This window comes from Pithys albifrons, chromosome Z (assembly GCF_047495875.1).
Source record: "Pithys albifrons albifrons isolate INPA30051 chromosome Z, PitAlb_v1, whole genome shotgun sequence".
In the NCBI taxonomy this organism is placed as follows: Eukaryota; Metazoa; Chordata; class Aves; order Passeriformes; family Thamnophilidae; genus Pithys; species Pithys albifrons.
In genome coordinates this window covers 65,848,503-65,866,310 of record NC_092497.1, presented here as the reverse complement: position 1 = coordinate 65,866,310, position 17,808 = coordinate 65,848,503, and the positions used below count along the sequence as shown (strand labels likewise).

General features: G+C 38.5%; 1 protein-coding gene across 3 annotated transcripts in view; it reads right to left on the bottom strand.

Moving 5' to 3' along the window:
- Positions 1 to 17,808, bottom strand: part of KDM4C (lysine demethylase 4C) — a 259,388-nt gene that overhangs the window by 189,375 nt on the left and 52,205 nt on the right. For all 3 annotated transcript variants that reach the window (XM_071580703.1, XM_071580705.1, XM_071580704.1), the window contains one exon: positions 13,760 to 13,897. In XM_071580703.1, the coding sequence (XP_071436804.1) occupies positions 13,760 to 13,897 (138 nt within the window). The remainder of the gene's footprint in view (positions 1 to 13,759; positions 13,898 to 17,808) is intronic.

Here is a 17,808-nt window from a genome sequence, read left to right as displayed (position 1 = left end):
AGAACAGATATAAGACTTTCTTCAGGCCAAGGCAGCACTCTTTACAACTTCTCAGGCCAAGGCAGCATTCTTTACAACTTTTCAAATCCATTGAATTACTTCAGCAAAACTTCAACACAACAAAAAGTCACCCCTAATTAGATATCTCACTTACACAACAAAGAAATGTAACTACGAACAATTTTGAGAAAGTTTTGCCAAAATGCATTGTGTGTAGACTTTCTCAAATCCCATTACACACTCTAATAGCTACCCATCCAATAGCGCTCATAGCACATCTACAGCACCATCTAGCACAGTTTCAGATTACAAGGTAATTTTAAATTCCAGCATGTAAACCACTTTAAATCTGCTTAGTTGAAATATTCCATTTATACATATATGTAAAGAATATAGAAACTAACAAGTAACCTCATTTACAATACAGTACTACAATTATTTTAACTAATTTTCATTTTAAAACACATTTGTCAAAGAATTAGATTACAGTGTGTTTAACCAAAGGCATTCAGTAGACATACTACATGCCACCTACCTGAATTTTTTTGTAAAATCTTGTCTAATCTTCGATTCTAAGATAGATTCTTATATCCTGATAAACAACCTAATGGTTTATACACTAAGACAAGTATATCAACACTCTGTCATCATCTACATAAAAAAGGGAGAAGAACACAGTGAAGGGGATTTGGGGGGGTTACTTTAACTTTCCCTTTTAAGAGTAAATTTTTACAGACTTTCTCTCTCTCAACTTAGCAGAAACAAATACAAATTTATAAAGGTTACACTTCTTCTTTCCATATATCGTAATTTATCCCACAGCATTTGTAATAATGCATCAAAATACTCAGACCTCTACATCTTTCTTATATACTGTGATTGTTCCTAACATACTTCGAAAAAGACTCCAAATCGCTGCATTTACTGTACTACAGTAACATATTTAGCAGAAGTACCTCAAAGAACTTAATTGGAATATTCTGAAAAATCCAGACGTAAGAACAATGAGAACAAGACACTTTTTATTTTAAATTCAGGTCTTTGATGGATATTTCAAACTGGACTGCCGTCTAGAAGCAGGTACTGTTCTAGCTCCCTGTGGAAAATCACCTTTTTATTTATATAGATACATAGAAAACTATGAAACTGAAGGTCTAGAAGTTAATAATTGATCTGATGAGGCTGTTGAACATATGAGACCATATTACACACAGAAAACCAACAGTCTTAACTGAAGTTATTTGGTTACATGAGTTATAAATTTACAAAAGCATGAAGTAATTTATTTGACTCTATGAATGTATGCAAGGTCTTGTAATGAATCATATGGAAGTGCACTTTATCTAAAATTTTAATGTCTCTTTTTTTTGGTGTTAATACTGTATCTGAGTTAGGAGGTGACTATATATATCCTCAGAGACGACACCTTCAAGGTGATTGATTCTACCTTTTCTGCCAACAATTTGAAAGTTGTTCACACTTCAGGCAGAAAAACAAACCTTAAAAACTGAATAAAACCACAACAGCACTGAGGTCTTTTTTTGCAATAAAACATTTCAGAAAATTATTTCTCTTCTTTTGTAAAGCATAGCAATAAGTTTTATTGTAGTTTCTATCCTAAATCAAACCAGTGCAAGTTACACAGTTCATTTTGAGATGACTTTCAAGCCTTAAAAGGAATCCTATAGAAGGAAGACTTTAAAACTTTTATAATATTTAACTAGTAGCATTTAAACATGAGCTCATTTACTCTACAAGAAATAAGTACACTTTCCTTACCCAGGTGTAGTTACCTCAGGATGTGCAGACATTTACTCCTCCTCATTCACAGAAACCTTATCTACTGCTCTAAGTCAAGCATTTTGAACTGTGCATTTATATTTACAGTGTTTTCTTTCAAACAAGGGAAGTAAATAAATCCTATAGGTTTCAAATCTACGATACTGCTGCTCAACCTTTCTTCGTTTTTAGATAATGTTCCCCAGACTCCCAGAAAATGAAAGAGAAAACTATAAGAACGTGCTTGCCTCTACAATATGTTTTGCCTCAGTCACACTAGCAACTCTAGTACCAGCTGCAGGAGAGATTTCCCTAGAGGTGAATCCTGTAGATGGTCCCAGTAGATACATAAGTAAACAGTGAAAATCATCTTCACACAAGCCTTTTTCACTATACACAAAAGAGATGAAAAAGGAAAAAAAAACCACAAAAATCCCAACCAAACAAAAACCACAATGCCATTCATTTTTAGAATGAGACTTACTTATGCAAACGTTATAAACAAAAGAATGCAATGACAGATGATTCACCTGAATTCTCTGGGCATGCACTGACAACCTGAACCATATTCTGCTATACATAACATTTGACTGAGCTCTAAGTATTACACTGGAGATTGGTACTTTACTGCTTAGATAGAGCAAGGAAAAATACCTTAAGCTATCTCAGATGGGATCAGACACTTGTGTTTCAGCAGCTGATTCAAGACCAAGGAGTCTATTTTGTGAACCTCAAAATAATTTCTCAATTCAAATTCTATTTTCTTTAAAAAACTGGAATGAAAATAATCTCTCTTTGCAGGAAGTGACATTAATATGTGGACAGAAAGGCCCCTAGTGCCAGGATTTCTTCCTCAGCAAATTGAGGATAATTATAATCTGCATTATAATAAAAAGTAAGGAAAGAAACTGTATTGATTTACTCAAAATTTTATATAAATTATTTTCTGATAAGGAAAGTTTATTGTAAATTATTGACTTTTTCTATGAAAAAAAATCACCTCATTAGGTGAAAGCTACTATAAAACAAAAACTTCTAAACATCCACCAAGTGTGCCAGCTTGGTACATTTATTACTTTGATAAATTGAACTTCTACACTATCACTTAAGGGGGAAAAAAAAGACTAGATTCCACCATTTATACTCACTCACAGTTACCAGAATGTACTCCAATATTTAAAATACAGTTTTATGAAAGTCTCCTCTTCTTACTTAACCAAAACAGCATGTTAAAAAATAAAAGGGGTAGTATTGTTGGTTTGACTTTTATTTGATAAGCAATGCAGCTTGCAGGAGAGCTCTGTGCCAGAAATACACATACATAATGCTATTCGGATGTATTGTAGCATCACACCGAAAAAAGTTAGGCTAGATATAGCTAGAAAAGGTTCATGAGAATACATACAGAATACAGTACTCACAGGCAACAACAGTGCTTGCATATAACATGCATCAGACTGCAAGAACCTAGGAGCACCACTACATGGCATTCCAGACCATGGATTTACAGCTAGATGCTCTACCAAAACAGGAAGGCACAAAAGACCAGAGCATTACTCTATTAGAACAGATAAACATATTGTGACCACTCTTATTTCCTTCTACTCCTGGAACCTAATTACAACTCTTAATTCAAGATGTGACAGTACGAGAAATCTAGAATTGTGCAAGTTACTGCCCACTGGGACACTGACAATATTTCATTACAACAATTAGATTTTAGTGTGGGAAATTTTAAAAGCCACTGTTCTTAGGAAATTATAAGTTTGTGATGTAAGAACCAAATAGGGGTAGTAAATTATGGCAGTAAAATTAAAAAATAAAATATAAGAAAAAATAAAAATGAAAATTCCATGACAGCTGTAAAACTGAGAGTGGCACTGTGATTATGAAGTGAAATGTCAAATGGAAGAATGCAGAGATGTGCTCTGACGTGACATACTAACAACCCAGACAAGAAATGGAAAGCATGTCTGGTTCCCAAAATCTTGTAAAATTTCATTAGCAGACAAATCAATGATATAAGGTGGCTAATTATGATCTCACAAGTGAAAATATTAATTTACACTATGAATTATGCTGATGTTGCAAACTGGTATCAAACATATCAATATACAGTGTTTTAGAAAAAAGGTTTTTTAAAAATCAAACTAATAAAATAAGCTGATAAATTTGAAACTCATGAACTTACACATGTAGCTATTTCTGACATTCAGTAATAAAACACTGCCATAGGGGTAGGAAGATTCTTTTAAAGCCTAGACCTCTAAATCACTCACACATATTCTAAAAAAAAGTAGTACTTCTGAGTTGCATTCTCTTTTTTCAACAAACAACTAATATTTTATTGTGCAAAAGCAACCTAAACATAATCCTTACTTAAAAAAAATTACCTCAATAAATTATGGGATGTGGAAAAGCTGTTTTTCTGCAGTAAGTACAATTTCTTCTCTGAAAAAATTGTGACAGTCCTACATATTGTCTCTCAATATATATTTCAATATAAATATATTGTTTGGATAACGTAAGTTGGACACAGCTATCTTCAAGACAATGACTCTGTTTTACCCAAATAAATCAGGATATTAAATAACTTTTCTTCCCTTTGAAACAGTCATAACTGCTCGAGGCTGTTGCAGCACAAAAACAAAATATCTTCACATAGGTCTTGAAACAGTCAAGCTGAAAATCTAAGCCAAAGTTTCATTTAACAGCCTGTCAGTTTTTTGATGTGAAGCTAATGAATGCAGTGGCAAACAAATCCATCAAACCTAACATCAAAACAACTGCATTTCATCCCACCAAAGGGAAAAATACAACCTGCAGGCCAGCACTTTGATCTAACCTATCCACAGAAAGCATGTTGCTAAGCAGCTACCACTAAAGAATGCATGAGTAATTACTGGCTTAATTTTATGACAGAGAGCAATAATATCTAAGTAGCCCTAGTTTCAAGTAGAAAAGGTTAGTAGACTTTCCTCCTCAAGTTCTTTGTATCAGCTAAACAGCAAAAAGCCTGCCAGCACCAGCATCAGAAAACAAATCACGTCTTAAAAGAGCTGCAGTACAAAAGAATCATTACAATGACTAGTAAAATCACCTAGTGTGACACTATCCCTTAGAGAAGGCAGTAAAATTTACATACATTTATACTGAGTGAAAGTCACCAAGTGGTTCCACAAAACAGACACATTAAGCACCAAGAACAGTATTCAGAAATGACAGTACTTTCTCTGACAGCTTGTGAAAGTATGGACAATGGGTGACAGAGAGCTGTGAGAGATCCACACACCAGATTTTGGAAGAGCAACATATAGATGGGATAGAATTAATTTTCTTCCTGGTAGCTGGTATAGTGCTGTCTTTTGGATACCCTATGAGAATAATGTTGGTAACACACGGATGTTTTGGGTTTGGCTCACCAGCACTTGTTTTAAATAAAGGATTTTCAGTTTCCCATGCTCTGGAGCAAGCAGGTATACAAGAAGCCGGGAGAGAGCATGGCTGGGACACCTGACCCAAACCGGCAAAAGGGATGTTCCTCACCATTCAATGTCATGCCCAGTATGTAAGCTGGAGGGAGTTGCCCAGGAGGGGTTGATCAAAGCTGTGAGATGAGTTTAGCATCAGTCAGCAGGTGGTGAGAAACCATATATTTCTCCTGGGTTTTATTAATTTCTCTCTTCTTGTCTCTTATTTAATTATAATTATTATATTACTACAATATTTCAATTATTAAACTGTTCTAATCTCAGTCCATGAGGTTTACCTTTTTTTTTTCCACAATTCTCCTCCACATTCCACCATGGGTTGAAGGAAGTGAGAACTTTGGTTTGGGCTGGATTCCACTAAGACACAAGGGAATGAGGGATTAAAACAGTAGGACAGAGGAAAATTGAAGGAAATAAAATAAAATAATCACAACTGTATAAAGAAGTATTAGAGAACCCTAACCAAAACTACTCCAATCAACACTCTCCTGGACATTTCCTACACCAGACCTCCATCTCAATCCAGCTGACTGTTCTGTGAGCTTCTGTCCTCTATCAAGCTTAGATCGGACCATATAGTCCAGAAACTCTACACAAGGCCAAAAGATGTGCTTTTTAAGGGGATTCTCTGTAACTAGGAACTCAATCACCACCATCAAGAATAAAAGAACCTGCCTGTACAAAAAAGCACAAGATTTTATTCAAAATTTAAATCTATTTCTGATTCCAAGTTTCAATTAGAGTGCATAAAGTTCATTGATCCCATCCACCATAGTTACAATGTGGATAGGTGAAAATTCTGACCAAGAACCCCAGTTTGGCACCTTGCATGAAGGCAACATTAGATTCATTAGAAACAGTTATTACACAATTAGCAGAAACATAAAATTAATAAACATAGAAGAGACACAAATCATCTTTGAAGTCCAACCCTAGATCTAATAAATATTAGGAATACAAGATATTATTCAGACCAGAAGTGTCTTTTATCCAATTACTTCAGAAAGATTTTTAGCATAGAAGATTTATGAGTAAATATTTTTATTCATCAATTCTAGTAAGTGAACATCAACTCTTTTTCAATGTACAAGTTATCTATTCAACACAAACCTAAGTAGATAGGTACAAAACATACAAGCTAATAGCCACAGACTCATTTGCTTTACTAAAAATAACGAAATCCACTGGAGTAAGGAAACCCAAAAATGTGTTTCATAAAGCTACACATTTTCAATCTACTCAAGTAAATGTAGCTCCATTAGGAAAATGTTGTACCATTCATTTTTTTAACAATAAACAGCATTCAAAAAATGAAAGTTACAGGATGGTGAAGATGATTAAGAGTATCTAAAGCTTAGAGTGCCTCTCATCCTCACAAATCATAACAACACAATCATAGCACTTGCGAGCTGAGCATTACCTCCCTTTGATTTTGTCAGTCCTAGCATACCCATACAGTGAACCACATCCACTTGCCAAGCATCTTCAGAAGAGCATGACTGATTTTTTTCCTCCACCAGTATCTCCTGTTTCTCTTCCTGTGTGTTGCTCTGGAGTTGGGATGGGTTTAGTATATCTGTTACTTATCCCGTTCTGTGGGTTTGGGGTGGAGTTTTTCCTCTGGGTTTTTTTGGGGGTTGGGGGTTTTTTAATGTATTTTTTTATTTCTGCTTAATTCTGTCCAGCTTAATTTTGGCCAAAAGTGAGCTCAAAGCAGCAGCTGAGCTGTAGCAAAGTGCACACTGGAGGTCCCACCTGGTATTACTTTTGGTATGTTGTCCTCTGAGGAAGTCTTACACAAACTAAAAAACACACTGGAGCATACAACCCTGCTCCCAGGGTTCAACAGTACTTAGGCTACACACAGTGAAATCAAGACTACAAGTTTAGGATTTCTAAAGTCAGAAAAAAAATTTGATATTTCTATGCAGAGTCTTTCCTTAATCAAATATTCCAATACCAAGAGTAAAATGATACCATAATTAACATTAGTGTGTGATTTCACAGAACCTTTAACACCATTTCCTTTCATGCAGGAAAGCAGCAGCACCACATAGCCTAAATACTTACTACACCTTTAACAGAAATATTTGCTAGAATGTTTTTTCCCAAAATCAATGAAGAAAATTGATTGCATTTCACAAGCTCTTCTTTTTCTAAGATAGAAATCCAGCTGTAAAAAATTAGAAACTACTCTATAAAAAATAAAAGTGTTCCTGTAGAAAGAAAAATAGTCAGTCACAATATACAATATTCTCTAAGGAGAATACAGCAATGAACTGACCTAGATATTTCTGCATTTTGCTGACACAGACAATTTCTGCAGAACAATATGAGAGAACTATGGGGATCCAAAATATTCTATCCAATTAAAATTTTTCCGCATTACAGATACAGAAAGAAAAGTCAAATACAGTATCAGTAGTCTGAAGAGTGACAAATGGGACTGCAAGATTGTGTGGGGATTTTTCTTTTTTCTGTTTTTACTTTTCAGTGAAATTACCACACCTGCAAATAAAACTTACTAAAATGCCAGTATTCTTTGGGCACACAGACTCCTTACCCTTCTAATTAAGCCTTTCAGGAAGTTTCCTAGGGTTCTGATAAAACTAGCCAGCTACCCACATGGCTTTCTAGAGAAATACCTGTGAGACTCAGATTTCTTACACTAATTACTGGCTCAACCCAACTCCAGTATGTGTATGGGGGAGGGACAGGCTGAAAGTCACGCGGATGGGGGATCCCTGTCCTTCATCGCAGCCATTCCCAGCCTCCCTGGGCAGCTCCAGGGCAGCCTCGGTCCCTGCACACGCTGGAGCCCCCGGCCCAGCCCTGCACTGGCGGCACAGCACAGAGCCAGGGCCACCACAGCAACCAAAGCAGCACCACGGGCTGGTCCAGCCCGGTCACCTGGGCACGTGGAGCTGCACTTGGCACGGGACTCTGGGCAGGAGCTAGAACTTTTTCTTTGACTCTCTCTACTTCTTCTCCTGATCTCCTCTCTTCATACTTGGGTAACCAGAAGGTGGATGAGTTGGATTTTGCTAAATTGCACAGGTTAGCACATGCTCAGTCGATGCTTTGTGAAATGCTTTATTTTGGTCGAATGTTACCCTTTAAACTTCTTCCAAGCACTCTTATTTTCTAAAGTTTACCAGTAAGAGTACCTTCATGAGAAAATGTGGGCAGCGCCTTCTCCTTATAAATTTGGTGGACACGTTGTACTGGCCTTGTATATTTTTAAAGTAAAACCCTTTGAGTGAGCTTGTAGCTCCGGCCCTGGAGTCTTACAACACTGTAATCAAGAAATAGAGTACAGCCATGCAAAATCAGGCCTTTTTAAAATTTTCTTTTTCTTTTTTTTTTTTGTTGAAGATATCCTTATCTTAAGTATTTATTACATGGACAACAATCCAATTTTATTTGGATTTTTCCTTTTTTCCTCTGAAGAAATCCAACCTCAACCGTCCTCATATTGTCCTAAAATGATGTGGGTGCTTCTTTTGCTCTAGCTGCCTCAGAAGCTGACAACACTCCCTTCTGAAGCTGCTGGGATGATTACTGAAGTGCAGCATAAGCCTGTTGTTTCCTTGTGCATCCCGTAGCTTGCTCTGTGGCTTCTCCCTAGTAGCTGGTGGCTGAGCAGACCTGAAACACAGTCTCAAACTTCAATGGCCTCATGATAATTTTCTGACAAGGAAGCTGCCAGCTGATAGAACTGCCTTTGTGGAAAACCACCCAGAATTTTCAAAGGCTGGCTGCATTGACTGAGAGCATGAATACCATGCTAAGGTTTATTGCTACTACTTTGGGTAATCTCCCATCTTCCTTGGTACCATTAGCAGTTTGAGAAGAGACTTTGAGATTAGTTTGAGTCAAGTCAGGTGATACACATTCATTTATTTATGAGTGCACAGCGATAAACATGCAATTTAGGTCTGCATCTGTGCATGTGAAGGAGAAGTCATATAAAGTGAAGGCTACTGGAAACCACAAATGGCAGAGGAGCTGAGCAGAAAGCCGGGCTGTAGAGCCAAGTACAGGCATTTGCCATGCACCTTGATGCTGGGCTGGAAAGCTGAGGAACTTCAAGTTCACAGTAGTCTTTGCACTTACTCCTGTGAGACAAAAACTTTCTGACAGTTCTGTCCCACAACTTGTTGTAAGAGGTGACCTTTGCTCTACAGCTGCCTGAAAGGAGCTTGTAGTGAGGTGGGGGTTGGTCTCTGCTCCAAGTTCCAAGTGATAGGAGAAGAGGAAAGGGTCTCAGGTTGCACCAGGGGAGGTTTCAACTGGATATTTGGAAACAAGTTGCCACAGAAAGGGTTGTCAGGCATTGCCCAGGCTGCCCAGGGGAAGCATCCATGCCTGGAAGTATTTAAAAGACCCACAGATGTGGTGCTTAGGGACATGGTTTAGTGATGGCCTTGGCAGTGCTGTGTTAATGCTTGGACTTGATGATCTTAAAGGTCTTTTCCATTGTAAATAATTTTATGATTCTATAATATTTTCTCGGTTAGTCTTGCTTACTCTATTTGTACAGCACAAAGAATTACAAGTAAGTTTTGTGAAGAATTAATTCACCATATTTTCTTCAGTTCTTCTCTTCTTACACATTTTCACTTAAAAAAATCCTACTATTAAATACTTTTTAGAGTGCTTTTTTAACTAAAAATAGGAAAAAAGTTAAACTTTAATTCTCATTCTTGTGGTAATAAGTGATAAAAAATAAGGAAATAGCATTAAGCACTCTGACCATTTGCCAAAGAAATTCCAGCTCATATTTGACAATGGTATATAAGATTTTTCTATAGAGAAGTCATTATTACTCCAGATGGCAGTTTGAAAATTTTAGGCATTTAAATTTAACTGCACAAACCAAACTTTAAATTCTTTTATTGTATACGCACATTACTGCTCCTATGTGCAATAACCACAGAACAAAGATTTCAGTGTCTAAGACAAAAGTTTTATCCATATGCTGGAATGATAAGATAAAACAGTAAATATTTAGAGTGTATGTACCAAGACTTCTTAGCTAAAATTTCAGCATTTCAGAAGCACGTTTGGAGTGATGTAAAGCAATACAATTACATTAGCTTTAAAAAATTATCATCTAACTCTGTTGAATTTAAAGATGACATTAAGTTTAAAGTATAATGCAATATCAGAGTTGCATGCTGGAGTCATAAAACATTTAATTGTTTGTACTGAGGCAGTTGTACACCAAAGAGGAGACCATTTTAAAAACTTAAGAAATATGAAGCCAGTACACTGACAGGAAGGTACCTGCAGGTGTCACTACCCCAGCTTTGCTAACACCTGAAGATGAAGTTTGCCATTCTTGACGTACAGCTGAATAAATCTTGGACCTGCATGATATTCATACCTTTCAAAATCCAGGGCAGTTTTACCTGCTACAATTAACTCTTGTGTTAATTTTCTCAACTTTCTTTCATTGTACTACCCATAGAAATTTCAAATTATGAAAAGCATAGGTTTTGGGGGGTTTACATTAACTTTACAGTTGCCACCTTATCTGTTGGCTATTAAAACCCCAACTTTCCTATTAAATGTAAAGACTAGTCGGGGCATGTTGGATGCATATAGAGATTTTCAATACTTTCACTACTGTTAGCATGTGCATACAGAGTACAGGGAGAAGAAATAGTCATAAACTTTTCCCTTGAAGCGTAATCATTAATAGCAATAATCATTAAGTGCTCAAAATGAGAAGTCTGCTATTTTAGAACTTTCCCGTGAAGATGTTCCCCATTCTCCAGTGTTTAGTCATTAATCATTACATAGCTGTTAAACCAGCACAGCTGATTTTGCCCTTTATTCCATGTCATCATATTAGTTAATATAAGGACATTACTATTGGAAAGGTTTTTTCAATAACAAACAATTCAATGAAGAAAAATGAGTCATCCAAAACAAGGCGTATTAAAGCCTTAACACTAATAAAAATCACGTGATATTGAAAATAGTAAAAAACTTCCACTGAAGAAACTGTGCACTTTATTGATTTTGTGCATTTACTCCACTATTTGCAAATCCATCGGTGGACGTTCAGAAGGGACAAGCAAGGAAATAGGGGCAGTGGCATGGCTCTGTACATTAGGGAGTATTTTGACTGTACCAAGCTCAAAGATAGTGATGATAAGGTTGAGCTTTTGTAAATACTTTAACAATAAAAGGAGGGCCAAGGAAATTCTCCATCCTTCATTGGATGCAGGGGTAAACACGGTTGATAAAGAAAAGGCTGAAGTCTTTAATGCCTGGTTTGCCTCATTCTTTAACAGAAAGACTAATTATCCCATGGCAACTGGTCCTGAGCTGGTAGACAGTGACAGGGAGCAGTTTAGAACTCCTGCTGTGTCGGGAGGAAGTCATTGGCTGCCTGCTGTGCCACTCAGACATACACAAGGCTGTGGGGCCAGATGGGATTCACCCAGGGACACTGAGGGAGCTGGCAGAAGAGCTCACCAAGCCACTGTCCATCATTTATAATCAGTCCTGGTTAACTTGGAAGGTACCCAGATGACTGGCGGTTTGCCAGTGTGATGCTAATCTGCAAGAAGGGTCAGGAAACTATGGGCATGTTAGCTTGACCTCAGTGCCGGGGACAGTTATGGAACAGATTCTCTGGATTGTGATCACACAGCACGTACAGGACAACTCAGAAGGATGAGGCCCAGTCTGCATGGGTTTAGGAAAGGCAGGTCCTGCTTGACCAACCTGATCTCCTTTCATGGCTATCCATGGAGTGGACAAGAGAAAGGCTGTGGATGTAGCCTGCCTGTATTTCTGCTGTTTCTCACAGCATTTTCCTGGAGAAACTGGTAGCCCACCGCTTGGACAGGTGCAGTGTTCACAGCATAAAAAACTGGCTGGAGAGTCAGGCCCAGACAGCAGTGGTGAATGGAGTTAAATCCAGCTGGTTCATCTTAGTGGTGTTTTCCAAGGCTTAGTACTGGGGCCAGTTCTGTTTTATACCTTTATCAATGATCTGGATGAGGAGATAAAGTGCACCCTCAGAAATTTCACAGACAACACCAAGTCAGCCAGGACTATTAATCTGCTAGAGGGTAGGAAGGCTCTGCAAAGGGATCTGGACAAGATGGCTTGATGCATCAAGGCCAATAATGTAAGGTTCAACAAGGCCCAATGCTGGATCCTGCATTTCAGTCACAACAACCCCAGGAAGCACAAACTTGAGATAGCAGCTGGAAACAGGCGCAGTGGAAAAGGACCTGGGAGTGTTGTTTGAGAGCAGCTGAACAGAAGCCAGCAGTGTGTTCAGGTGACCAAGAAGGCCAATGACATCCTGGTCTATATCAGAAATATTGTGGCCAGCAGGATCAAGGCAATGACTGTCCCGCAGTGCTTGGTACTGGTGAGGTCAATCCTTGAGTACTATGTCTAGTTCTGGGCCACTCACTACAATAAGAACATTGAGTTGCTGGAAGGTGCCCAGAGAAGGGCAACAAAGAGGGGGGTGAAGGGTCTGGTGCATAAGTCTTATGAGGATCAGCTGAGGAAGCTAAGGTTGTTCAGTCTAGAGAAAAGAAGGGTCAGAGGAGACCTTATCACTCTCCACAACTACCTGAAAGGACGTTGCAGCAAGATGGGGATTGACCTCTTCTTCCAGGGAACCAGTGATAAGACAACAGAACATAGTCTTAAGCTACATCAGGGGAGGTTGGACATCAGGAAGAATTTTTCATTGAAAGGATTCTTTAGCATTGGAACAGGTTGCCCAGGGAAGTGCTATAGTCACCACTCTGAAGTGTTCAAGAAATGACTGGATGTGGCGTTTAGTGCTATGGGTTCATTGGCATGCTGGTATTTGGTCAAAGGTTAACCTCCAGGAACTTGGAAGTATTTTCTAATGTTACAAATATTATGATTCTATGCCTAACATCACAGGAAGGCAGATATGTCCACCACAGAACAGGACTGCAGGCTAAAATATCTTCAGTAATTCACACCTCACACAGTGACTTACTTTATTACCATGTACTACAAGTTTCTGATTACATTAAAGACAAGAAAAGCTGAACTTGTTTCTTTAAATTTTATTTTAAGCTCCATTATTTATGTTTCTTTCCAGGTATCAAAATTCTTAGTTGAACTAAAGTGTTTTCACAAACAGTAGAGCTTAGAGATTTAAGAGCAGAAATCAGTTGCCTTCACATATACTAACCTCATTACATGTAGCTTCAACTTCAAAATATCCATAAATAGAACTAGTTTTGAAGACCAATACACACACATTAACCTGCAAACAAAGCTCCCTGCTGAAACACATAGGAAAGTATAACATCCACTATAAAAATAGTAAGTTGAAATAACATTTCAATGGCAGTATATGGTACTACCTGATCTCATAGTTCTCCTTTTCTCATCAGCTTCCATAGATTCTCACAAAGAAATAACCCCAGGAAAGATTTCCTTACCTGTCAGTATTCTGCAGTATAACTTACCAGTTTTGCTGCTTTTCCATAATCAATCCATCGAATGGTGGCAAAGTTTGTTGACTCAGCACAGTTAAATCCATGGTTAAATCCTGCATGGTATCCATATGGGAATGTGATCATAAATTCTCCTGCCTCTTGCGTAACCTGTAACATTTAAATAAATAAATGAGTGAGTAAATAAATAAATAAATTTATTTATTTCTAAAGAATTCAAAGTGGCCCACATTGCAGAAGTAGTTGTTGTCCCAAAGCAATGAAAACTCCATTTGTCTTTATAACTAACTGGAATTTTTTTCCACCTTGCATGGAGACAAGATTAATGCAAGGAGAAACAAGCACTCTTAGGACAATATTCTTTACTATTTAATACATAGCCGCACATAATACTTTACAAATTCAGAAAGACTGTTCAAAAATCCAAACCTTGGAGCAGAGGTTCACTGGTAATAAAACCTGGAAGTAAAGGGAACCAGAAAAGACAGGATGAAGAATGTATCAGTTTTACTGGCTAAGAGAAAGCAGAGATATTCTAGATCAAAACACCCACAATTATCATTCCTAAATACTCACATAAATTAGTTATAAAACTCATTCTGTCCACCACCCTAAAAAAGTTTCTCTAAAGTGGCAACAAAAGTTTTCTTCAAAAGACTGGAGATCATCTTCTCACTCTTCTCTCCTATACTGTGATTTGATGACTTGTATCTGAAAGCCTGATTTGCCTTTTAAATTTCATACTATCAGCAAGAAAGCATAAAGTAGCAGAAACTCTAAGCTGATGAGCCTTAGCAGTTAAAGAAAACAATGTTGTTCATCCCAAGGGAACACATTGCAATACCTCAGGCAGTGTCTTTAAGTGGGGAGAAGAAAAAGGGGGAAGAAGAATTAATGACAAATGCCATGCACCAATTCTTAAGCCTCACAGCTATGGCAGTGTGTTCTCCCCAGTCCAAAGCAATAACCACCAGTGGCAGTCGTGATGACTGCATATGGCTTAAGATGAATTTTGGGGAGATGGATAGTAACACAGTCACCAAGGGCTGTCTTGCGCGCTGTGATCCAGATGTCCCATTGGTATGCGAATGTGAATGTAAGTCAACCATTCTCCTCCACTAGCAGTGGACAGCCCAGGGCCTGATGATCTTTGCTGCAGGGCAGAGGCTGCAGCCAGGATCTCCCCTTGAGTAAAGTATAATGGGGGGTTCAGAAGGAAGCGAGACTTAATATCATTAAGAGTTTAGCAAAACAGTATCTTTATTACCCGAGGTGGCCAAGTAAACAGGAACCCGAAGAGAGACAGAAAAGGAGGGAACATAGGCCCTATCTATAACACCCCCACTCACCCAGGTTTCTTATTTCACAAGGTTGTCTTACCGACCCAGAACACTTAGACTCCCCATAGGCAGAGGCAGCATTCTCTAGGCATTGACTGGCTTACAAGAATAGCGGGCGTCCCCACCACCAGGCAATATTGTCCTTCATATGAAGCAAGCAGCACCAAGACCATGAGCTATCTGCCCTTTATTCAGTTTGCCAGTAATGTCTACCTGGGCAGGTGTGGCCAGGACTGCCCAGCTAGAGGCCCCTGGCTCCACCCTCTTGATATGTAAGTGGTACTTCTTCCACACATGTATTGGCAGTGGAATTCCTGCAAGCATGCTTGTTATCACCGAGAGAGTCTTTATCAAATGGGTCTGGGGACTTTCATCTCCCTCCTCTTCACTTTCTCCTTCAAATGTCCTCTAATGTCTGCTAGCTGAGACCCAATGAATTTTAGTTTATATAGAGCGTTGTCCCCAAGGACAAAATTTTCACTTATCAGCATCTGTTCCCTATAACTTGGCAGGAAAAGAATAAGCTTTCCACAGGTGGCTAGGCAAAACATAGACCAAAAATATCAATATCTAATTAATCCCAGATACATAGGGACACCTCTCAAGGTTTCTCCTCAAGGCTGAGAAGATTCCTTGCCATATCAGATACTTAAGAGAATTAGAGTAAGCATGCTGAAATTTTGTAATTGTAACTAAGTGATGTGAAGGGTTGGTAGTGAATATATTAATCCTTTAGATGTGAAATGCTGACCAAGTCTGGTGATGAAATCTGGATCCAGCCCCTACTGCACTGCCCTATGAATAGGAGTTTAGAAAGCAACAGGTTCACCTCTGAACCTGTGACTTAATAGGATGGTCTCCTGACAGCTCTGGCAATAAATACTGGGCAATACATACTCCAGTGCACCTTGCCATCAAATCTTGTTAAAGCCACTGTCATATTTACCACTTTGTTAACTCTTGCCAGTGAAGCACAGTACACTCTTTCTGTGACAACAGCTGCTATCATCAAGGGGATTCTTGCATTGGAAATGCTATGCAGAATGTTGTCAGGCTCACACCTAAGCCTCACACGCCCCCATGTTCCTTCCCCCTCCCTGTGTGTTTTTTCTCTGGGGTTTTTCCATGCTGTGAAGGTACCTTGATGGTTTCCCTGAGTCCTGCACCCCTCCCCTGCCCTGCTGCAGCAGACCCCACGACTCCTGAGGCAGCACAGGGCAGCAGATGTTCTTGAAGCCCCAGCAGTAACAACAGTGTGCCCATCTGTCCCCTACTTGCAGCCCTGTCATTTCTTCCCCTCCACCAGATGTCCCCATGTGGTTCCCCGCAGTACCTAAGCATCTCTCATCCCTGCCCACGAGCCTAACCCTGCCCTCAGATGTACTGTCCAATCCCCTCCAAACCCCGCCCCTGTCCAAACTCTTAAAACTCCACCACAACTGGAAATAATGGCTTTTAAGCGTTCCAGACTCCAATGTGTGTGTGTGTGTTAATTGCTCAAGAGCCTTCCCCCAACTGGTTCTCAAGAGAATGTCTCAAAATAAAGGTATTAAAACACCACTTCAGACATTAAATCAGAAAAAACTTTTATCTGCCACTGCCCTTCCCCCCTTCAAGGAAAATTTTAGAGAACAGAAGCACTCTGGCACTACTGGTAACAAGACTGTCAAATCAGTAAAGAATAATGGGGATAGAAGACAATTCGTAAAGAAGAAAAGCTTGACTGCAGTTAAGCTCTGCCATTCTTTTAGAATATAAGCAAGGGTAGTTTCAAAGGACTACTCTGATCTCTACAACCAAAAGAAAAGTGTGTTAAGGCTACTGGCTCAACAAGAAATTACAGAAAGCAGATTAAAAAAAAGTCCCAACTAACCAACCAAAAGAAAAAAAAAACCTCTACCTAAAAGCTACTGTAACAGTAATTACAATTTAGTATATTACAAAAACCCAAAATTTCCTAGTACTTTTAAAATATGTATCAGACTTCAAAGGCTTCTAGAGTAAACTGCAAAAAAATGTGCAAAAAATGTGAGAACCTCATCTCCCCGTACTAGGATGGACTGCTGCTCTCCTCTGGACATGGAGAGAAGGAGAGACAGCACTTCTGTCAGTCACTAACATCCTATCCACACAGAGACAGCTTTAATCTTTTACAGTCAGACCACCAAAGACTGTATCAAGGACAGGCCAGTCAGAGACTTGAAATGGCACGCTGTCTTCCAAACTATCTGATAACAGTTAATGAATAAAGTAGATTATACAGAAGAGAATAGTCAAAAGAGATTCCCCATGCTCTGTTTGATGTAACTTTTTACGTGAAACACACATCAGATGACAGGCCCACTAAAAAGCAAACAGATCCATTTAAATTAAGCAAATAATCTGAGCAATGACTGATGATTATTCAACAAGATGCATTTGCCGATTACAGGAAAATAAGGACCTTGCAGAGATTAAATAGGCTGTTTTCATTGTGTGGCAATGCTTTGCAGAAGCAATACAGTAAGAAAAATTGGAACGACAAAAGTCCTTTTTTAGAGAAACACTTAGAATTTGAAATCACAAAAGCGAAGAGTTAAATTTTAAAGAGTCACCAAAATTAAAACTTACAACTCCAAACATTTTTCTTTTTAACGTCATGTCTTCAGTCTCAGCTTTCTGCTTGCATAGGTGTTTTACATTCAATTTCTTTTTTTCAAAATCTCCTTCAAAATTCATATC